This window comes from Ursus maritimus, unplaced genomic scaffold (assembly GCF_017311325.1).
Source record: "Ursus maritimus isolate PB19 unplaced genomic scaffold, ASM1731132v1 scaffold_23, whole genome shotgun sequence".
Taxonomy (NCBI): domain Eukaryota; kingdom Metazoa; phylum Chordata; class Mammalia; order Carnivora; family Ursidae; genus Ursus; species Ursus maritimus.
Window position 1 is genome coordinate 39869045 of NW_024424786.1, and position 21834 is coordinate 39890878.

At 52.0% G+C, this 21834-nt stretch overlaps 2 protein-coding genes and 1 long non-coding RNA gene across 21 annotated transcripts in view; 1 reads left to right on the forward strand and 2 right to left on the reverse strand.

The window, feature by feature from the left end:
* Positions 1-340: 340 nt before the first annotated feature.
* LOC103679435 lies at positions 341-5379 on the reverse strand. The gene is made up of 4 exons (XR_572937.1): positions 5174-5379; positions 2079-2158; positions 1796-1890; positions 341-934 (listed from the first exon to the last, which is right to left on the reverse strand). It is a non-coding gene; the product is annotated as an uncharacterized LOC103679435 (long non-coding RNA).
* On the forward strand, positions 3383-11454 carry PPP2R5B (protein phosphatase 2 regulatory subunit B'beta). Of its 2 annotated transcripts, XM_008708983.2 has the most exons (14): positions 3383-3724; positions 4195-4650; positions 5405-5601; positions 6178-6279; positions 6401-6493; positions 6620-6750; positions 7792-7851; positions 7949-8057; positions 8598-8651; positions 8724-8774; positions 8894-9013; positions 9871-9998; positions 10225-10326; positions 10675-11454. In XM_008708983.2, exons 2-14 carry the CDS (start codon positions 4452-4454, stop codon positions 10820-10822), a joined length of 1494 nt encoding a protein of 497 aa, XP_008707205.1. In that variant the 5' UTR covers positions 3383-3724; positions 4195-4451; the 3' UTR covers positions 10823-11454. The 2 variants fall into 2 exon arrangements, with proteins under 2 accessions (XP_008707205.1, XP_008707204.1); XM_008708982.2 differs by having other exon boundaries at positions 3384-3724; positions 8598-8774.
* The window catches only part of LOC103679432 (glycoprotein hormone alpha-2), a 28749-nt gene continuing 18367 nt past the window's right edge, over positions 11453-21834 (reverse strand). For 7 of the 18 annotated variants that reach the window (XM_040639350.1, XM_040639343.1, XM_040639358.1 and 4 more), the window contains 6 exons: positions 21795-21826; positions 21389-21501; positions 20105-20168; positions 12240-12342; positions 11893-12077; positions 11453-11779 (listed from right to left, as the gene is read on the reverse strand). In XM_040639350.1, the coding sequence (XP_040495284.1) occupies positions 11678-11779; positions 11893-12077; positions 12240-12342; positions 20105-20168; positions 21389-21501; positions 21795-21826 (599 nt within the window). In that variant the 3' untranslated portion in view covers positions 11453-11677. Of the gene's footprint in view, positions 11780-11892; positions 12078-12239; positions 12343-12693; positions 13078-14686; positions 15026-15592; positions 15711-16488; positions 16562-20104; positions 20169-21388; positions 21522-21794; positions 21827-21834 lie in introns of those variants that run through there. The other 11 variants (XR_005837157.1, XR_005837158.1, XM_040639349.1 and 8 more) reach the window with 11 other exon arrangements.

Sequence of the window (21834 nt, forward strand, 5' to 3'; positions counted from 1 at the left end):
TTTTAGCCTTACTAGGGAGGGGAACTCCACTGCAATCTAATGCTAAAAGTCAGCCTGAAGCAAGGGCAACCACCCCGGCCTGAGGGGGAGGGACCTGGATTCCAGTCCTGTGTGGCCTCAGGCAAGTCACTGTTTCCCCAGGAGCTTTTTATCCCCTGTAAGCTGGGATTCAGTTAGTAGGTGGTACAGCTCCTTTACCTGGAAGGGACTAAGGAACAACCTCAAAAGAGAATTTGGGGCAGCCCTGGGAAGGTTCCATTCAAGGAGGCAGGCTAACAGGAAAATGCTTGTGGAATTAATCAAAAGATCAGCCTTTCCCCATGACAGGCCAGGGGCAGTGTTGTGTTCATCACATGTTTATTAAATTAATAATAACTAAAGTTTATTAAAGATAGACACCATGAATTGAGCCTGTGTGATGTCCTGGGCCATGGGCTTGTCACTTTATAGGCATTACTTCGTTTACTCTTCACCACACCCTTGGAGGGAGGTACTATTAATATCCCCATTTTACAGGAGAGAACTGAGGCTGTGTGTCTAAGAGCCTATGGAGCAAGTGAATGAACAAACATCACTTCTCCCAAAGGCAGTGGGAACAGAAGCGTGTATTCTGGAGTCTAGGAAAAGTTGTCCTGATGTCCACACTGAGAGAGGCGGTCATTCCCCTGCTGTGAGAATGGGGGGCATCATGTACAAAGCTTGGGAACACAGAGCCATTTCCAGTATCGAGGCCCCCAGTCTGGGGTGGCTGCTTCTTGGGCCAGCTTCCCAAGCTGCACAGCACAGCATCTGCACCACAGCAGAGGAATAAACAGGACTCAGAGGGGCACAAAAGTCTTTCCTGCTGCCTCTCCCAGTGTACCATGAGATCCACAGAAGACCAGCTCCAAGGACATAGTTGTTCCACAACCTGGCTGGGGCCTTGGAGCAGGAGCTGAATGGGAGAATAAAAAGTACAGAATAGGGGCGCCTGGGTGGCTCAGTCGTTAAGCGTCTGCCTTTGGCTCAGGGCGTGATCCCAGCGTTCTGGGATCAAGCCTCACATCGGGCTCCTCTGCTAGGAGTCTGCTTCTTCTCCCACTCCCCCTGCTTGTGTTCCCTCTCTCGCTGGCTGTCTCTCTCTCTCTGTCAAATAAATAAATAAATAAAAATGTTAAAAAAAAAGTACAGAATAAAGAGGATGGTATGTTCTCAAGAGGGAAGGTGGTGTGGGGGCCCCACCTGGGTATTTCTGGGATGAAGACCCATGCTATAGTTCCTCTCCAAGGAGATAAAAGGGGGGAGAGTCAGGCTTTGTGGGGCCCCTTGGGGGCCTCTCTGTATTAGTTTAGGTAGAAACTCAACAGACAAACTGGGTGCTGTAGGCCTCAAGGGTCCTAGGGGGAGGCTCTCCCTTTCCCAGGATGGTCCACTCAGAAGAAGCCCCTCTGGGAATTCCCTCAGTGGCCTCTGGATAGGTGCGGAAGGGATCCTGGAAGGTAGCTTGGGGGCTGTGGCTTTTGACTCAGTCCATGGTGGAGGGCCTGGATTTTGCATTTTGTCTAAATTGTGGTAAAATATACATAACAAATTATACCATTTTGACCATTTCTAACTGTACAATTCAGTAGTGTTAGGGATATTCACATTGTTGCGCAATCAACATCCAGAACTTTTTCATCTTGCAAAACCGAAATTCTGTACTCATTCAACGACAATGCCAAAATGGGTGAACTGTATGGTATGTGAATGATAGCTCAGTAATGATGATTTAAAAAGAGAATTTTTACCCAGTACCCCCCAGGTGACATTGTACCTATTTTGAGATCCAGTTCAAATGCCACTTCTTGTAGGAAGTCTTATGTCTTCCACCATTCAGGCCCCCAAATCCTCAGACGGAGCACACCTTTTCTATAAAACATGAACCCTCCACACTCCTTCTGACCTCGAGACCCTCAGAGTTCAGGGCACTAGCCCCCAGGGAGCCTAGGGTGGGAGGCTGGAGCTGGTGCCCTCCTGACTCAGGCTGGGAGGCCTGTGGTCCTAGCTTTGCGACCTTGGGCAAAGCACTTCTCTTTTCTGGGCCAGGGGATCCTCACCTGGCTGTAGAAGGCTCTGTGGACCTGCTGTCCGCCAGCTTTTTCTGCAGGGATGTGGGACGGGCTTTTACTTTCTGAGCCTGGGAGGTAGGCAAGTAGAAAATTATGGGTTTTCATTTGACAGATAAGGACATCAAGGGCCAGGTGGACAAGGCCGGCTGAGGATTTCTAAGCAGGGGGGCTGCTGGCCAGGTCTTCAGTGTAGAGCCCTGTACCCCCGCCTCGCTAAACTATGGCCTTTGCTTTCTGTTGCTCCAGCAGGTGGGCACCTCTCAGGGAAGATGGCTGGGTGGTCACCAAGGCATAAGGCAGGGTAAGAAGACTCTGAAAATGGCCCCAGTCCCCTCCCTGACCTCAGCGTCCAAGTCTCATTGCCCATTCCTGCTGTTTACATGAACCAGTTAGTTGTTCATCCAGCCAAAACTTCTGGGTGGAGATTTCACAATGTAGTGTAGGGGATGGCATTAAGAGATATAAGGGGTGTTGGGGTCCAGGGTCCTAAGAGGGAGGCCCAAGACTGTAGGTCGGGAACTTTTGTCCAGAATGCCGAATTCCTGGGATCCCAACCCTTACCTTGGATGCCCTGCAGTAGAGTTTTGAACAAGAGACTCCACTATCACATCTTAGGGCCCAGACGGGCTACTGGAGGTCTGTCCAGGGAAGCCAGCTCACCTGGGGTGGGATAGCAGTGCCAGGGAGCACCTCCTGTTCGGGTGCTTTGCCATTCCAAGGCTGGCCCTTTAAACCCCGGACCATGATGTCACCATAGACAGCAAGGGATGGGAGGGGGACTGCAGGCCTGAGGGCGGACTGCATTTCCCAGCAGTCTTGGGTGCACCACACCTCTCCCAGCAGGCACTGGCTCACTGCAGACTATTAACCAGTTCAGTGCCCGTTTCCAAGTGCGTTCGGAAGTGTCTGGCCATTCTGGGGTGAGGGTGGGATTCCCCAGCGGGTGGAATGCCTGGGGCACAGATGAAGCAGGCCAAATCTTTGGGCCTGGTATAGCACTGGGCCTCTTCCCTGCCAGGGTCCTGGCATCACCCCCAGCTTCCTGGTGCAGACTCCAGAGTCCTCTCTTTCTATGCAGTCTCCTTTCTAGAACGCGGGAGCCTAGCCTCAGATGGACCCCATCCCACTCTGCTTAAGCTTTGCCCCCAGGCCCCTGAAGGGGTTACCCCTTTGGTCTGGCAGCCCCCTTTAAGCCCGGCGGGGACTACATCTCCCAGCGGCCCCGGGAACTTCCTGACGCAGCGCTCCCCCCTCCACTCCCCAGCCCTCGGGGAGGTGCGGGCCGGGCGGGGGGAGGTGACTTGATGTCATCCTGAGCAGCTGGGCGGCGGGTGCCGGTGCGCACAGAGCCGTGGCTCCCGCGGTGCAGCGCCGCGCTGGGTCGCGTCCCAAGACTTGAGGAGAGGTCCGCACGCCGCCGGGGTAGCCCAGAGCGCGCCGAACGCCTGCACCCCGACTTGGGGCTGAGCTGGGGGTATGCTCCGGCTCTCCCGGAGCCCGAGAGAGAACCCAGGAGCGCCGCCACCCAGAGCCAGCGCCCGGAGCGGAACCGCGGCGAAGGAGAACTGAACAGCCGCCCCCTCCCCACCCGCAGCCCCCCGCTGGTCGGGGACGGAAGTCTAGGCTTCTGAGAAGTGAGTGCCCCCCCACCAGGAGGCAGATGAGGTTTGGGGGGTGAGGAAGGAGGAGCTGAGGTGGAGGAGGTTGCCAGATTTTAGGAGGGAGGGGTAGCGTGGGGATAGGGCTCCCATTCTTGGGGAAGTCGCTGGTGGCCTGGATTAGTGGAGCAGAAGGTGGCCCGTTCTGTTAGGGGCCAGGGATGAGGATGGGGTTCCCCATTCTAGGTAGAGGCTGGTTTGGGGGATAGGCCCCATCCCAAGAGGGGTTGTTTTGGAACCTGGGACCTTTCTGTCTGGGAGAAGGGCAGGACATGCTCCTGTGGGAAGGGGTTGCACCTGTATTTAGGATCTGGGCCAGGTAGGAGGGAAAAGAAGACTTGAGTGCTCGGACTTAAGCAGCCTCACACACTGTCTTTCCTGGAAGAACTGACAGGCTCTCTCTCTTTCTTTTGCTGGTCTCTCTGCCCTGACTTCATTTTCAAAAGAGCCAGGGTGAGAACCCTAACTGGACTCTTCGGGACCCCCAGGAAGGACCTGAGGCCTGAGCCATCCTCCTCTCTACTCTGCCTGCCCCCCCAGGACTGGGCAGTTGCCGCAGGCCCTGGGGGGGGGCCCAGACTGTGGTTGTGTGCCCCCCCCCCCCAGGATGGGCCCAAGTTAGTCAGCCTCACCCCATTCGGCAACCTTCGGGCCCAGAGGGAACCCCAGGGGCTCTGAAGGCTTGACCCACCACCTGGCCACCATGGAGACAAAGCTGCCCCCTGCAAGCACCCCCACGAGCCCTTCTTCCCCAGGACTGTCGCCTGTGCCCCCACCCGACAAGGTGGATGGCTTCTCCCGCCGTTCCCTCCGCAGGGCCCGGCCCCGGCGCTCCCATAGCTCCTCTCAGTTCCGCTATCAGAGCAACCAGCAAGAGCTCACTCCACTGCCCCTGCTCAAAGGTGAGCCCTGCTGCTGGCTGCCAGGGTACCTGAGTCCCATGGTGGGCAAGCAAGGCTGCCGTGGGTAGTGACAGATAGCTGGGAGCTGTGATTAGAGGGTTTAGATGGCCCGTTCCAGGCCAGGGACTCCACCGCTGGAGATGACCCCCACCCCCCAGCCCTCCAGCCCTCTCTGCTGACGCATGGCCTGACTGGCCTGTCATCCTTGGAGGTGGGGCATCTGGAAGTGGCGCCACCCTGGGGGGCAGACCAGGGCCAAGGGTGGGGCCCATAACCTGGGTTCCAGGAGGCCACTGCTAGGGTCCTGGAGCAGGTGCTCAGCATGGCTCCCTGTGATCACCATGTAGTCTCCCCACCTCTGGGCCACAGGGTCCCCGACTGGCTGAGCCAGAGAGCACCCAAGAGATCCTCAGCCCCTAGCCTCTTTCCCATTGCTGGCTCCTGGAACAGAGTACCAGCTCTGAGAGGGAGGCATGGTGGCTGCGGGCACCTGTGGAAAGCCCGGGCATCCAGGCTCTCTTACCTTGCTTTAAGTCAGGCCGTCCTGCTGTCTGAGCCTGGGTTAGGAGGGAGAGCTGCAGCTCCTTTACCCTGAAGGAATGGAGGATGGGACATCCTCCCTGCAAAGAATGAGGGATGACACAGAGCAGGGGGTCTGAGGGCAGGGGAGGCTGCTGTATGGACTCGGAGGGTACGCCGATGCCCAGAGCTCTGGTAACTGGGGCACAGGCTCAGCCCCCTCCCTTCTCCCCAGATGTGCCAGCCTCTGAGCTGCACGAGCTCTTGAGCCGGAAGCTGGCCCAGTGCGGGGTGATGTTTGACTTTTTGGACTGTGTGGCTGACCTGAAGGGGAAGGAGGTGAAGCGGGCAGCACTCAATGAGCTGGTGGAGTGTGTGGGGAGCACCCGGGGGGTCCTCATTGAGCCTGTCTACCCGGACATCATCCGCATGGTAAGCACCTGGCCCCGGACCTCTGGGGGAGGGCTTGGGGGACATGGAACCCTACTGACCTGCTTGTGGTCCCCTTCTCCTGCGAAGAATAACCCGCCACTCTTTGGCTTAGACTCAAGGCCTCCATCTTTCTCCCCACTTCCCCCAGCCCCACTGCATCAGGCCCGCCTGATGCCTCCCTCAGTGCCTCCTGGGCCTGACCCACCCTGCACTTTGGCTTATGCTCTCCCGAGGCCACGCTGTGTCCCTTATCGCCGTGGCCTGGCTTAGATGCTGCCTCTGCCATGAAGCTTCTCAGTGTTCAAGCTAGAAATCTCCTTTTTGCTGACTAGGCTGTCCATAGACCTTACCACTTCACATCTTGTCTTCCCCGCTGGACTGTGCCCAGTAGAAGGTGGGGATGTGTCTTGTTTATTCCTGGGTCCCCAGCCCCCGGCCCAGGGCTTCCGCATGTTCAGGTGATGATTGATGAGGAGGGAATTCAGGTGCTGAGGCTCATTAGAACTTTGGATAAGGGACCTCCTGGCTTCTGCCTTCAAGGGCTCTTCCTAAAAGAACCCTGCCCCTGCCCTTCAGATCTCAGTGAATATCTTCCGGACCCTACCACCCAGTGAAAACCCTGAATTTGATCCTGAAGAGGATGAACCCAACCTGGAGCCTTCCTGGCCACATCTGCAGGTACGGGGGCTGGGGAAGGCAGGGAGCTGCGTTTCAGTAGAGGGGAGAGGGTCTCCTAGACTGGCAGAGGGGAGAGGGAGGCTGTTCCTGAACTCACCTTTTTGACTGTCCCCTCTCCCAGCTGGTATATGAGTTTTTCCTGCGTTTCTTGGAGAGCCCAGACTTCCAGCCCTCCGTGGCAAAGAGATATGTGGATCAGAAGTTTGTGCTGATGGTGAAGTGGGGAGCCCAGGCCGGGTGGTGCCGTGGGACAGGGGCAGGCTTTCTGAGGGGTGCGGGGATAGGATGGAAGCGACCTGGGCTTGGCCTCCCCCCTGACCCCTGACCCTGGGTCCCCTAGCTCCTGGAGCTGTTTGATAGTGAGGACCCCCGGGAGCGTGAGTACCTCAAGACCATCCTGCACCGGGTCTATGGCAAGTTCCTGGGGCTCCGGGCCTATATCCGCAAACAGTGCAGCCACATCTTCCTCCGGTGGGTGCCTGCTGCCTGCCCAGCTGAGACCTGGGGAGGGAGGGAGGGGAGAGCTGTAGGGGAGGAGATGGAGGCAAAGTCTCCTGGGAGGTCAGCGGGAAAGGGTATTTATTTCCATTTTACAGATGAGGAAATACACACCGAGAGAGATGAATGGTTTGGAGGGACTAGGTCAGTCCTGAGGGCCTAGGATCAAATCTTCTGACCTTTGTGCTGAGCCATAAAGACCCAAATAAAGAGATTCTTTCTACAAATGTGTGTTGAGCAACAGTGCCCACTGGGCATAGGGGCGCACATGGCCTTGTAGTGGAGATCAACTTTGGAGCTCAGTGGCCTTTTTGAGTTTGGTTCAAATGTTTAGATGAATGTGGGCAAATTATTGAAGTTCTCTCATCTCTAAAATGGGATTGATAGCTCTGCTCACCCAGGGACAGTCGTCAAGGTGAAATGAGATAATATCTCCAAAGCACACAGTATGTAGCTCTTTGACCAAGGCTGGGACTCTGAAACCTTAGCTCTTACGGTATTGGCTACAAAATAAGTGAGACACGATCCCTGTCCTTCAGGACCTCGGAGTCCATTAGATCCCCTGACTATTAACTTTGGGGCAGTTGTCATTGAACTGCTGAGGCTCGATTTCTTCATCTGTATAATGGATCTAATAAGCGCTATTTCTCAGGATAATTTTGGGAAGTACGTAGCTCTTAAGTGTTTGTCATTCTTTCAGTTGAAAGGCATAAAGAGCACAGGTTGCAGGCTAGGTGCTGGGGTCCAGAAAATGAGAGTTAGGGTCTGGGGGGAAGAGACAAGTTGGAATGCCTCATAGAAGAGAGCTTTGAGCACCAGTGCCTGGGCCAAGGAGGGGATTCAGAGGTGGGTGTGGAGCTCAGTGGGGCCTAGTTTGGGAAGGGAGCTCAGCCTCTGGCTTGAGAGAGAGTTGGATTAGTGTGCAGGGAGGGGTGGCAGGCAGGCTGGCTGAGAGGGGGCTGGGCCTGCTCTAACTGCTCTGAGCCCTTCTGCATCCTCCTCTTCCTCTCGCAGGTTCATCTATGAACTCGAGCACTTCAATGGTGTGGCTGAGCTGCTGGAGATCTTAGGAAGGTGACTCTCTCTGGGCCTTGGCTGGAGTGTCAGGATTCTGGGAGGAAGGACTGAGGCCTGGTCATCTGAGCCCTCCTCTCTTTTGCCCCCTCCTCAGCATCATCAATGGCTTTGCGCTGCCCCTGAAGACCGAGCACAAGCAGTTCCTGGTCCGGGTCCTGATTCCCCTACACTCTGTCAAGTCCCTGTCTGTTTTTCACGCCCAGGTAAGGCCCAGGCCTGGCCCTGCCACAGCAGAGAGATCCCAACAGAGTCAGGGCAGCCGTTGGGTCAGCCCGACACTCTGCTCCAGCCACACTAAATCACGAACTCATGGGATCTTCCCTCACCTTCTTTTTCTTTGCTAATTCTGTTCCATCCAGTTTAGAGAACTTCCGCGACGTTTTTAAGGCTGATCTCAGACATCAGCTTTGTGAAGCCTTCCCAGCCCTTTCTCTCCCGACCTGCCCTAGGCAGGATTAAACCCTTCTCTTTTCATATTCCCATAGATTGTGATGTAGGTTTCAGTTATGGAAACTTTTGTGGAATTTATAAGGGCGAGTTTGCTGCACGTTCCCCCTCAGAGAACATGGTTGTGTCCCTGCACACAGAGCATAGCATGGTTCCCGGCACATCCTAGGTAGTCAGTCAGTAAATGTTTGGTGAATGAGAGCAGAGACACAGGAAGGGAGCAAACATCTGGCGTCCTGTCATGGTCCCTTCCTGACCCCAGTCTTCTTTCTCTCCCCCACCCCCCACCCCCTCAGCTGGCATATTGTGTGGTGCAGTTCCTGGAGAAGGACGCCACCTTGACAGAGCACGTGAGTACTTCTTGGGGGAAAGGCAGGCCCCACCCCTGCAGGTCTGACTCCTTTCTGCCTCAACTCCCACAGGTGATCCGGGGGCTGCTCAAATACTGGCCAAAGACCTGTACGCAGAAGGAGGTATGAGGAAGGGCTCTGATGTCCCCCAGAAGGGGGTCAGGAGGGCTCTGGTTCTGGAGGGCAGTCAGATGTGTGTGGGGAGAGATGGGCACTGCTGTCTCCTGTGTCCCTACCCCCAGGTGATGTTTCTGGGGGAGATGGAAGAGATTCTTGATGTTATCGAGCCCTCCCAGTTTGTGAAGATCCAGGAGCCCCTCTTCAAGCAGGTGGCCCGCTGTGTGTCCAGCCCACATTTCCAGGTATGAGGTGGGATCAGGTAGGGATGGGAGCCAGGATATGGACTAGGAGGGCTGACCGGTGGACCTAACACAGCTCCCTCCACCCTCAGTTTCTCCTCTGGACCCACCAGGGTCTGATAATGGGGAGATGCTGGACTTAAGAACAGGAGACCTAGGGTCAGGCCTCAGATATGCTCCCCACGGGCTAAAGGGCCCCGGGCAGTTAGTTTGCCACTTGAATCTGATGAAGCTTCCTCATTTGTGAAGTGGACCCCAGTGATCTCTTCACAAGGTGGTGATGAGGACTAAAGAGAGTAGGTGCCAACCTGTTTGGTAAACTGGAGTGTGCTCCAGAATGGGTTCTTATCCCTGCTCCCCTCTTCTTAGTGGCTCTTGATTTCATTAGTCCCACTCCATTGCCCAGCCAGGCAGTTCCACTCCCTCAGGCTGGCTGTAATTGCTATTTTCTTGCAGACTTTCACCCATTCGTATGCGCCTTAACCTGGTGGAAGTCAAGTCTTCCTCTCAGGGACTCTGGCATTTAAGTTTATGAAATACCTCGTTTGAGTCTTACAACAGCCCTGGTGAGATAGCTATTATTAGCCCCCTTTAACAGTTTAGAAGATTGAGGCTGAGAGGTTAAATGCCTCAGCCTAGGTCATCTGTCCAGTGTGTAGTGGAAGTAGGATTCAACCCTGAGCGTTGGACTCCAAATCCAGTGTTCTTTTCTCTTCACTACATTGCCTCCTCCAGTGGGTCAGATGAGCCCTGATGATTGGGTGTGTGGAGAACAGGGACCCTGGGTCTTGGGGATGGGGGTGGATACCAGGCCTGGGAAGCCACTACCAGGCGCTCACTCTGCCACCCTGCTGCCCCAGGTTGCAGAGCGGGCTCTGTATTTCTGGAACAATGAGTATATCCTGAGCCTCATCGAGGACAACTGCCACACTGTGCTGCCTGCTGTGTTTGGGACCCTCTACCAAGTCTCTAAGGAACACTGGAATCAGTAAGTGCCTCGGCCCTGACCTAACCCACAAAAGCTGGATCCAGGACTGGCGAGTCCAGAGCTGGGAGGATCAGGGATGGGAAAAGGGGCAGGTTGAGAGCAGTGCCTGTGGTGTGCAGAGCTGCATGTGTGTTCAGGGCACAGGGGCAGGCAGAGTGCTAGGGAGGGAGATGGTACCAAACTGAAGTTGTTCCCATTTCCTCACCCCTCCCCGTACCCTGCCAAGAACCATCGTATCTCTGATCTACAACGTGCTCAAGACATTCATGGAGATGAATGGAAAGCTGTTTGATGAGCTCACAGCCTCCTACAAGCTAGAAAAGCAGCAGTGAGTGTTGGGCTGGTCATGGGGGGAGAGTGGGGAAAAGCAGGATGGAGCCAGCTCCTCGTGGTTGGAGGGAGCCTAGGAGGACGGCCCCACATCCTCTGAGATCAGATGTTTCGTCTCTCCCTGTGTTCTGCTGGCCGTCCATGCCCAGCTCCCCACTGCATCCTCCAGTCACGCTCCCAAGTCTTCCTCCCCTTCAGCTCCGTGACCACAGGCTGAGGCCGGTTTCCCAGTGCTCCTTCCCTAAGTGGAAGGTCCCATAAAGTCCCTCTCCAGTTGGGTGGTGGTGAGCGAGGCTGGACGGTAGGTGGGCCCAGGTAGGGGAGCTGCCTCACCCTCTCTCCCCAGGGAGCAGCAGAAGGCCCGGGAGCGTCAGGAGCTATGGCAAGGCCTGGAGGAGCTACGGCTACGCCGGTTACAGGGGACCCAAGGGGCCAAAGAGGCACCCCTCCAACGGCTTACACCCCAGGTGGCCACCAGTGGGGGTCAGAGCTAGAGATCCCCGAAAGGGGAGGAGCTAAATCCAGAGCTATCAGTCCCTCCGTCCCCTCTCCTACCCAGGGGCCTAGAGAGACACACACCTACCCCTGGGCTTGCCAGAGTGGGCTTGGAGGGCTCCCTGCCTGGCCCAGCGTGGGCAGCTTTCACTGTGGGGAGAGGAGGAGAGGAGATGGTGGTCCTGGCAACAGAACTCTCAGGCCTTTGTGGCAGGACTTGACCAGGGCAGGCTTGACCAGGAAGCTGCCACTGGGGACTGCACCTGCCCCGCGAAGCTGGGCTCCAGACTGCAGGCGGGTTCCCACCCTGCTCCTGCCTAGAGCAAGGGGACTCAGCCCCTCGCCTGCCCCGTCTCGTGCCAGCACGAGGTCCTTCCTCACCCTACCATGGGATCCATGGTCTATTTATTCTCCCCAGCTCACCCCCAGCACAGACCCCTGGGGCATCCTCTTTCCCTCGTCTCCCTCACCCTGTACTTCCTTGTCCCCTTTTTATTTATTGGGCAGGGGGAGGGGTGAGGGCACAGGCAGAAGAGATTCCCCGTGTCCTAGGGTGGGGGTGTGTGTCACAGTTACCATGGTCTGTCCCCCTTCCCCTGGCTGGGGGTAGACTTAATAAAAAGAGAAACTTGAGAACTGCTTGCTTTATTTAGGGGTAAGGACAAAGAGAGGAGTGAAATGATGGCAGACTGGTTAGGAGGCCAGGCCGAGGCAGGGGAGAGGCTGCCCTCTGCTCAGGAGGTGCCAATACAGAATCTCAAGAGAGCTGTTGTCCTCAAGGGGCCTCAGGATATACAGGATATACTCCAACTCAAACCCTCTGACCAAGGCGAAGGAGGAAGGGAGAGGGTGGGCTAGTAGCGCGAGAGGCGACACATGTCACACTGGCAGGCCCTGGCCGTGAAGATCTCCAGCTCCTCCCTCCGGTCCCCCCCACACTGCAGCTGCACCTTCACCTGCAGGAGAGGGGGACCCGTGTTCCATTCACCTTCCTTGGGCCATCTTAGATGCCCATCTCCTCTGTCTCTCCCCACCCCCAAAGAGCCACTACTGGGCTGGGCCCTCTAACCTTCTTTAGGCCACTGATGGTACAGCACTGAGAGACGGAGGTCACGTTATGTCGATAGCCACTGGCCACCAGCACGGAGTACCGGGAAGGGAAGGCGCTAGACTCACAGTGGCCCACACAGGCCTGTGCCACATGGGAGCCCTGGCAGGTGCCTTGGCGGTCACTTCGCACCGTCACATTGAAGGCTAGAAGGAGACAGGCGAGTGGGAGACAGTGCCTCTGCAAAGCCTCACCTAGCTCTTGTCCCCGGAACCTCAGTGTGGGTCCGTGGAGGGTGCTGCCTGCCCGTCGGTCCCGTCCATTAGCTCTCTGCTCCCGCCCAGCTGTCTGCTCCCCGGGTTACTCACGGTGCAGGTGGCAGCCTGGGATGGCCGCCTGGCGACCCCAACCTTCCGTGACCGCCAGGACCAGCAGGCAGAGGAGCAGCGTTTGGGGGGATGCCATGGGGATCTGAAACACAGTGGGTAGATAGCTGTCTCTAGAGGAGTGTGCAGGTGGGAGGGGGAGTTCTTCACTGTGTGCGTCCAGGTGAATGAGGCAGGGTTAGGCTGCTCCTTCTGACTGGGCTGCGGCAAGCCTGTGAGCGGGGCTGTCTTTTCCCTGTAGCTGCCTTTGGGTGCATGGTGTGTCTGCCTGTGTGTCTCTTGTGATGGGTGTGAGTGTGTGCAGCTGTCAGCCCACTGCAGTGATTGTCCCCTGGAATCTCCTCTACCATCTGGAACACAAACATCTGCCTCCCTCCATCTCCCCCTCTGCAGGCCCCAGGCCCTCCCCAGGCTCCTCCTGCCTCAGGGGCCTTACCGCCTCCAAGGCCCAGGAACTGAGTGGCTTGCTGAATGAGTTCCTCAGGTCTTCTGCTGGTCTCCAGACAGTGCTGGCTCTCCGGATTTTTATTTGCCAGGATCTGGAGCCACGCCCTCTTGGAGATCAGCTTACAGGCCTGCCTCCCTGGCAGAGGCCTCAGAGCAATCCCACCTGGGAGATCCAGCTCTTCTCTGAGGTGTGGTCCTCAGAGAGTGGCTTCTGCTGCTTTCTGCTGCCTGAGGTCCAGGGCTGGGGGAAGTGAGTTGTGGAAAAAAGCCCAGGAGCTGGTGGAGTGGGCAGCTTGTGCACAGTTGGGGAGAGAGGGATCAAGACTGGGCTGAGTTGTGGCCACCAGCGTTCTTCTCTCCTTTGCTGTAGGACCTTGAGCAAGACACTCCCCTGTTGAGGGCCTTGCCACCCCAACCTTAAAGCTACTAAACTCACCCCTCCTTGTCCCTTATCCACTGCACAGGGAGGATATTTTTATGGACAAGGAAACTGACACCAGTAAGGGCCTCCTGAGAGATGCTTGGTGGCAGAGTTGGGGAGAATGGGGGGTTCTAAGTCCATTTCAGAGCTTCATTTTCACTCGTCATCCTGGAGGTCAGCCACAGAGTGGGGCTCCCCCTAGTCCCTGGAATAACAGGGACCTGACTCCTGGAATAGTCTGAAGCTGTCAACTCCAGCAAAGCCCATCGTTTAGTCCAGCTCTGGCTCTGGTTTTACAGGTGAAGCAGCTAAGGCTTAGAGAAGGAAAGTTACTAACGGTCACACAGTTAATGTCAGGCCAAATCTGCGCTCCGTACATGGTACTAAATTACACTTGGGGCAAGAATATGGCAAGTTGGAAAAGATCCCTAGTCAGCAGTAGCTGCACGGGCTAGGTAGGGTAGGCCAGAGATCAGAAAGAAGCCTATGGTGATTTGGCCCCCCACACCCCAGGGCCACTGCCTCACTGATTTGCCTAGAGAGGCAGAGCCAACCACACACACCACCCTGGCCTGAAGGTGCCTGAGAGCTCATTGAATCCTACCCCTTCATTGTTCAGATGAGAAAATCCGAACCAGAGAGGAAAGTGACTTTGCCAAGGCCTCACTGTAAGCTAGTCAGAGTCAGAATGGCACTAGGCTCCCTAGATTCTGGAGTGGTGCCTTTCAGAAGCTTTGTAAAGCAGGCCATGTTCGGGACAGTAGGACAAATGTTATAAACGCAACTTGTCCTTAATCTTCCAGTTCCCTTTGGGCCCTTCTCCCCTCAGGACCCAGGCCTATCTACAGCAGCCATGTCTTCTCCCAGCAGCCAAACAGAGGGACCCCAAGGGACCTCAGCATTCCAGCCCCAATTCTCCCATTCATCATGGAAATCTTCCAGCATCTGACAGACGATCAGCTCTGTTTAAAGACTAGAAGTGACAAGGACTCATTATCTCACAAGGTGGCCCATTCTAATATTGGACATTTATAACAGTTAGGCTCCTTTGTTCTGAGCTAAATTGAGTTTCCCTAAATTCCCATCTATTTAATCTTCTGTGGCCACACCACACAAGTCTAACCTGTCCATCCCAGACCAGCCCTTGGGTTACATGAAGTCAGAGCTTGGGGGCCCTGGCCTTCTCCAAGGGCCCTAACCTGGGCTGACTTGCAGTTAATCTGAAAAGCTAAACTGCATTACTGTCAAAAGCCAGAGGGATAGGTGAGTGGAAAGCATTTATCTACTGAGGGTGCAGTTTGGGACCAAACTGGGTGAATTCAGGATAGATGATATCTTGAGGGTCAGCAGGGCTCAGGAAGATGAGTCTTATGAGACCCCATTCCCTAAGCCCTGGTGGGGAGGCTAAGGCTCAGGTTTGCAGTCAGGTGCAGACCCCACCCACCCAAAGCATCCCACCACCAATAACTGGGTAGACCCAGGGGAGATTTCAGGCATTGCTTCCCTGTATCTTCAGAGAAGAGTTTGCTCCCTCTCTACTTCATGAAATTCAGTCAATAACTCTTCATAAATAATTTATTATCATTAGGATCCTAAGTGCTGGAGATGAAAGGCCTAAACTGGCCCTCAGAGCAGTACAGTTCTCAGACTAGAACATTTAAGGAAGTTCTTTTCTTAGTGTTTCAAATAGAAAAAAAAAAATCCATTGTAAAGGGGCAAAGGATAGGACAAACCCACAAGAGGACTCAGGGAGTTTGGGGCCGCGTTCCCCATGACTGAAATGTCATACACAGAGGATGGGATGGGAAGAGTCCCTGCAAGAGGACACTCTTTCCACTGCTGCATCTGGAAAGCTCACTGGTTGTTCTTTCTGAAGAAATAGCGAAAGGGGAAGAGAGAGCTGTCGGAAGGAGAGCAGAATGGGTTGAGATTCTAGAGGTCCCTCCCTTCTCCCAGTCCTATTACAGCTCCACTAGCTAGGGCATTTTTGGGAACAGCATTTGAAAAGGTACGTGAATTAGCTTATACTCAGGAGTGGGGCATGAAGAAGGAGAATTGCAATGGGGCAGCTGAGCTCTAGAGTGAGAAAGGGATTTGCTGTCTTCGGCAAAAAGGACTCTGAAGACACAGCCTAGATTCAGAAGGGAGAATGGAAGCATTTTGGTAACCAAAGAATCTGAATGACCCAACAATAAGAATAGTCTCTGTCCAAGCAGGGTTTGTGGGATGAGGTCCAATGCTAGGCGCATTGGGGTGGGTTGTGTAAAAATGAACCAGACACAGTGTTTATTAAATTCAGTTAGGGCCCTTGTGCTGAGTCTCATTTCCATCATGTATCCTGGGGAAAACAAGATTATGCAGGTAATCTGCTTTCTTTTCTAATTTCCCTGAGAGACTCAATGAGGCAGACTCTGGAGCTAGACTGCCCTGGGTCTCAGTGTGATGGTAAGAGAGACACCTGTCCTACCTTAGAAACCCAAAGAAGCCACTAGTTCCCAGCTCTGGGGGTCCTTTAGGTGAAGGTGGATTGTTTTGCTGCAGTGGAGGGATGATTTGCCCTGCTAGGATGTCCTCCCACTTAGAATCTGCAAGGAAGACAGTCAGGGAAAAAGTGTTAGTCCGTGGACTACTTTCATGTGACATCCAGTGTGGACCAAGGGCAGCCTCACACCAAGATTCATTTGAAGCCAGGTGACTTGTTTGTTCTGACCTTCCCAATTTCATCTCAGCTCAGGAGATGTTACTCTGACCTTGGAGCATTTTTAGTTGGGCCCCTGAGATTTTTACACTGCTCAAGTCCTAGCCACCCACCACAGATGGTTGTCTTCTCGTGGAATGACAACTCATTGAAGAACTCATGTTCTTATAGCCCAGCATCTGTGATAACTACAGGCCATACCGAATCCTTATGCTAGACAACACCTTAACATGCCTTCCCAGCCCTTGCCAAGCATACACTGCACCTTCAATATTAACACTAATGCCCTAAAGAGAAGAGGAGGAGAGACAGCAACCCAAAGATTATTCTCCAATGAGACAAAAAAGTGAAACCATTCCTCCCAACTTTTCTGTAAAACTTACCACCCCACATGGAAATGTTTTCAAATAGTGGGAGCATCATTTTCACCATCAGAAGCCCAGGAAGTACATGCATTGTTTCCCTTCACTTCTCTTGGGGGTTGGGGGTTTTATTATTCAAGGGCAGGCCCCCAGACCGGACGTTAGCCAACAGGCATCTCCACGGGAGCAAGACACATCACCCAGCAAGTGTGCCCAGACTCAGAGCTCTATGCTGCTCTGCTCTTCAGAGAACTAAAGAGGAGAGGACGATTATTAAAAGAGAATAAATTTCCCAGAACCTACCCTGTTCCTGGATATCAGTGATATTAGATGTTGGGGTCTCCTGCCATTCCTGCTGGGTTTTTCTTTCTTTGTTCTGATAAAAAGAGGACGAAGAAAAGTTTTAAACTTTACTCTCATAGAGCTTGGTGGTCTGAATGCTATTTGTTGGTTGGTGGTTAGTCAATGAAGACTTCATAGGGGAAGTGCTATTGGAACGGGCACTTGATGGATGAGTGGGATTTTGTCGTAATGAGGGTGAGGAGATGGTCAGAGAGAAGACAGCATTCTAGATAGGGACATGATGTACAAAGGCACAGTACCATTAACAAGTAAATGTGATGAGCACGGCTAGAGCTGGGGCAGTGTAAACATGATTACAGCCTAAGCAACCAGCACAATACCACTCAATCTTCTCCCTGGGCTACTCCTTCATAGAAATTCTTTCGTACTTTGAGGGGACATCCTATAACCTGGTTCCAAACCTACAACATTTCCAGTTGACACCCTGACATTCAGATCATGGTTCAGATATTTTCTTTGGTATTCTCTGCCAATTGGCCACTCCTGACTACCTAGCAGTGCTGAGAAGTTCCTTGAGCCATTGTGCTAATGAAGAATTCTACAGCAAGGGACTGCAGACTGTCGAGGTGGGTCAAGAGGCAGAAGCATGATAAGCCTCTGGGAAAGTTAGGATGTAGTCCCCATCTGAAGCATAAGCTATATTTCTTTTCTTTTCTTTTTTTCTTTAAGATTTTATTTATTTATTTTTCGAGAGAGAGAGAGAGAGAGAGAGAGAGGGTCAGCAAGAGAGAGAACACAAGCCAGGAGGAGAGGCAGAGGGAGAAGCAGACTCTCTGCTGAGCAGGGAGCCCAGAGTGGGGCTTGATCCCAGGACCCTGGGATCATGACCCGAGCTGAAGGCAGACTCTTAACCCATTGAGCCACCCAGGCACCCTAAGCTGTATTTCTAAGAGAAACTTTTCCACAAAACCTCAAATTCTAGAACACATAGGCTACTACTTAAGTAATATTCCTGTAAACATGAAAGGGAACTCTGGGGAGGAAAGAAACCATCTCTTACCTCTTCTAAGTCTTCAGGTACACTGGGTTACAGGGGTACAGCTCTGATTTGTAGCTTGAGGAAATGATTCTTACGAATTTAATGAAACTATGGCTTGGAGCTTAAATTCTGCTGCATTGGTCCTAATGAAAGCATCTACTTAGGTTGGCAGTGGGGAACAGAGGGGCAAAGGCCCTGGGGCAAAGGTGAAGGTCTCCTAACCAGGGGAGATTTCCCTCACGAGATAGTCTAGGATTTGTGCTCTCCTGAAAACTTGACAGATGTCTTTTTAGGCAAATGTCATAAGAAAGGAAAAACACAGCCTGAAATAAGACTGAGGGTACCATCTGGAACATCCAACAAGACATAATATATACTTACAACCCAACACAAGATTGTTCTCTGTATGTTCAGGGCCAGATCTGCTTAGAAGTACAGTTCAAGCAGCGGTGGCAGAAAACAAAAACAAAAAACTACACACATGGCAGTCTGTTTTACTTCTGAACCATTCATCTGCTCTCCCTCACTTTTTATCCTTACAAAGTCTGGATCTCTAGTCTGGGACCCGAAGTAATAAAGGGAATGGGTCTGCCTTTCCTTCCCATTCTCCCCAAAACACCTCTTATGAAACAGAGACCTTATTCAGATATGTGTCGTGTTCTTCTAAGCTTTCCCTGTACCAGATCCCAGTGGTGTCATGTTCAGACATGAGAGTCCACACTGACTGTGACCTGACACCCTGAGTTCCCCAAACGGGAGAGAAAATATTAAGCATTGGACCATAGGAGCAAATTCAATTTTTCCAGCTCAAGTGACTTACACTGAGAGTTACTGTGATCAGTCTAATTCAGAAGAAATCCTCTCTCTGAGAACAGGGTCTACAATGGAGACCGTCACTGGGCTTTGAGTCAAAATCAATAAACATGTTCCTTTTGGGTTTTTTTTTTCCTTGGTTTTTTCTAAACCCAGTATCAGGTTGAAAAGGTAATTATGTTGAGTAAGAAACTGTGGGTACTGTTCTTGAGGGAGATGATGTGTCAAACTAAGAATAGGAAGGTATGAAGGATAGAGAGTGAGGGAAATGTTCTTTTAATAGTAATTATCTTGGTTGTATAAAGCGTCTTTGTTCTTCAGATCTTCATGTACTCCTCCTGTACTTTCTCATTTCTTTTTCTTCCTTCTTGAAAGGATGGGAGTATAGAAGAGGGTAATCATCTGCCTATAGTCATTCAGTGGGCCACCTGGGTTTGCACAACGGGTCCTGTGCCCTGCCCCTACCCACAGAGGCCGAGGTCTGAGGCCCTAAGGGTTCCCTCTTCCCCCAACTAAACAATAAGTTACTGGAAAGAAACCAGGTTTTACCTGCTTCCATGAACCCCAGCAACTAACACAATACCTTACAAACAGGAGGCAGAATAATCATTTAGAAGTGAAAATCACTTAACCTTTCTACTTAACAAATGTTTTAGGGAAATCCTGTGATCTTGAAGGTGGCCTTAAGCCTTTCACGATCCATCCTGTGCTGACCTCTTCAGTAACATTTCTCAGCACTGCACTTTAACTAAGCTCCCGGTACACTGGCTTGCAGTCACCAAATGCACTGTAGTCTTTCCTCTTGGCCTTAGTTCTTTGAGCTACTCTGGGAACCCTCCCTCACATCCACCTAATTTGGGTGAGGTTCTCCTTTGTGGTTCCTTTGTTTCCTGTACTTCTTTATTCCTGTATGTAGCACATCGATCAATAATTGTCTGCCTAGCTTTATGCTGTTGACATTTTTAGAGGAGAGCATGATACCTCTAATAGTAGTAGACACACAGTAAGTCTGTCGAATAAACGCACATATAGATGTCTGCTCTGTAACTGATCATGCTATGGGACTTGGGAAGGTGACGCAGGTGAATGGGAGTGTTTAAATACTGAAGGTCAGAGCTACTTTAGAGACACAAGTGAAAAGTAAGGAAAAGGCACAACTAACAGCTCTTTCAAGAGGGGAAGAAAAGAAAAAGCACTCTTTTAGAGACTACTATGGAAAAGAAGCTCTAAAATGGAGTAGCAGCAAATATAGGAATATCTAAATGGGGAATAAACCTCACAAATGAAATCAAATACCATTGGGACCAGCCCACCACTGACCTAAATGAAGTTTTCTCTTACCAGTATCCCCTGCTGATACATGCCTAGCTCATCTATAAAAATTAGATGTTCCCAGGCTCAGACGCCAATGTAGATGATGGCAAAAAGCCTTCTAAAATGAAAAAATTCTCTACCAGATCCCACCACAATTCAACAGACCTGTTTTCTTATCTCACTGCAGAGTACAAGAAGCAGCTTTTTAAGGTGAGAAGAAAAGACCTTTTAACAAAAGGACTCATCGATGTGTATACTACGTGGCCGCTTTCAGGACAGGTTGTGGCAAGGGTGGAATGGTTGGATGTTGCTCTGCTGACGGTGAAACCTGAGAATGCGTTCAGTCAGTTCAGTCTGTACTTAGGACCAAGATATGCTGGTGACAGGAATCCTGATTTGTAACAGAGCAGGAACAGCCAGAAGCCTTACAGCCTCCATTTTGGTGCTTACCCTCCTGGTTTCCATAAGGGGCTTCTTTATGCTGGGGCCTTGGCTGGAAATCTCCATCTTGGCCCTGAGATGGGGGAAAAGCCCAGGAAATGTTACTGGCGGCAGCAGCAACATCACCACATTTAAGCAAACGTGGTCCAAATGAATATTTCAGCAGGTTGGCTATTTTTATACCACTCCTGGCCTGCAGAATAAATTGTGTGGCCAAATTCTCTTTGGGTGCTGCTTTAATTCACAGCAGAATCCCAATTTGAGACATTTAGTGATCTAGGGGTTGAGAAAGGGAAAATGTGATTGATAGCAGGCAATCAGATTTTGAAATACTTGTCTGCATCAAAACCCAGAGAAAGGCAAGATGTGAGGCCTCATCCCCATGGAAAATTCAGTCAAACAGAACTGAGCAAAGTGTCACACCTCCAAGTACCTTCACATTCCACCTGGTTGGGAAAGAAATTTCCTAACTCTTCCCTGACATGTGCATTTGGAGGGCAGAAGGCTCAGCTCCCTCATGGTCCACCCTCACTGCTCCCGTGTGCCCACATAGTCCCAGGAAGGGAGCAGCTGCTCTCTGTGAACATGAGCTGAAAGCACATTGGGCTGGGGAGCAAACCACATCTTGGATTATTCCAGCTGCCCTAGCTGGGTGCTAATAAGAATGACTGTATTATCTTACTGACTCACTCTGTCCCTGACAGAGATTCGGAAGAAGAAAATAAGTACCCTCCATGATAGCAATTTCGACATGTTAGGGATGTGTTCAACATTGCCCCTACTGTTGCAGCATCTCGCGCTGTAATTGATATATAACCTCCTGCAGACATTTCCATTTTAGCCTACTCTATGTCTTAAGGTAGAGTTCCAAAAGTTTACTGCTTACTAGGTAAAACAGAATTATATTTTATTTTTTTCTCACTCTCTTGAGGGTTTCTCATGTTCTTGTATAATATTCTGGGACTTCTTAAGTCTTATGGCTTCTGGTAACACGACCGTACTAAATGCTCACTGAATACGCATTGGATTCAATTGTATAGATCTGATTGCATTTCCTCCCAGCCCTTGTCTGATGAACAGAAGAATCCTACTTTGCTGAGGAAGGAATTGTGTTCAAATTGCATTGCAAATATTGACTTGCCTCCTTCCCTTAGTCCACCCATGGAAATAGGCAAGTACCCATGAAGCCCCAAGACAAAAAGCAACTCACTGAAGGACAAGATCGCCTGGCAACAATAGCTGGCAAAGCCTAACCAGGATGCAGGATTTAGACTCTCTCCCTACATCACTGACCTGTCCAGCGCTGGCCTGCTGGGGGAGCTGGGCACTTCTGCTTGTTTCCGTTTCCTCATCATGGCTCCCGCCGCTTTCCGCTCTGCTAGGACCTTCAGAGAGGAACCAGACTCCTGTGACTCCTTTTCCAGAGCTGTTCACAGTTCATGAGGGCACAGTAAAGAGAACTCCCCATCTTTAAATTGCCAAAAGCGACTTTTAACACCAGCTTTTCAAATAAGGATAGACATTCTGTTAGAGACCATCTCAGAAATCTAGCCACGAGGAAAAAGATGGTCTCATGTATACAATTCTGACTGCACCTGAGCAGCAACCAAGGGGAAGAGGAAGAGATAAGAGCAGAACCTTTTGGACAAAACAAGGCAATAAAGGCAATTTTCATCTTGTACAGAAAAGACAAACTTACCAACCCAAGAGGACTGTCGTTTATTGGCTCCCCTACAACA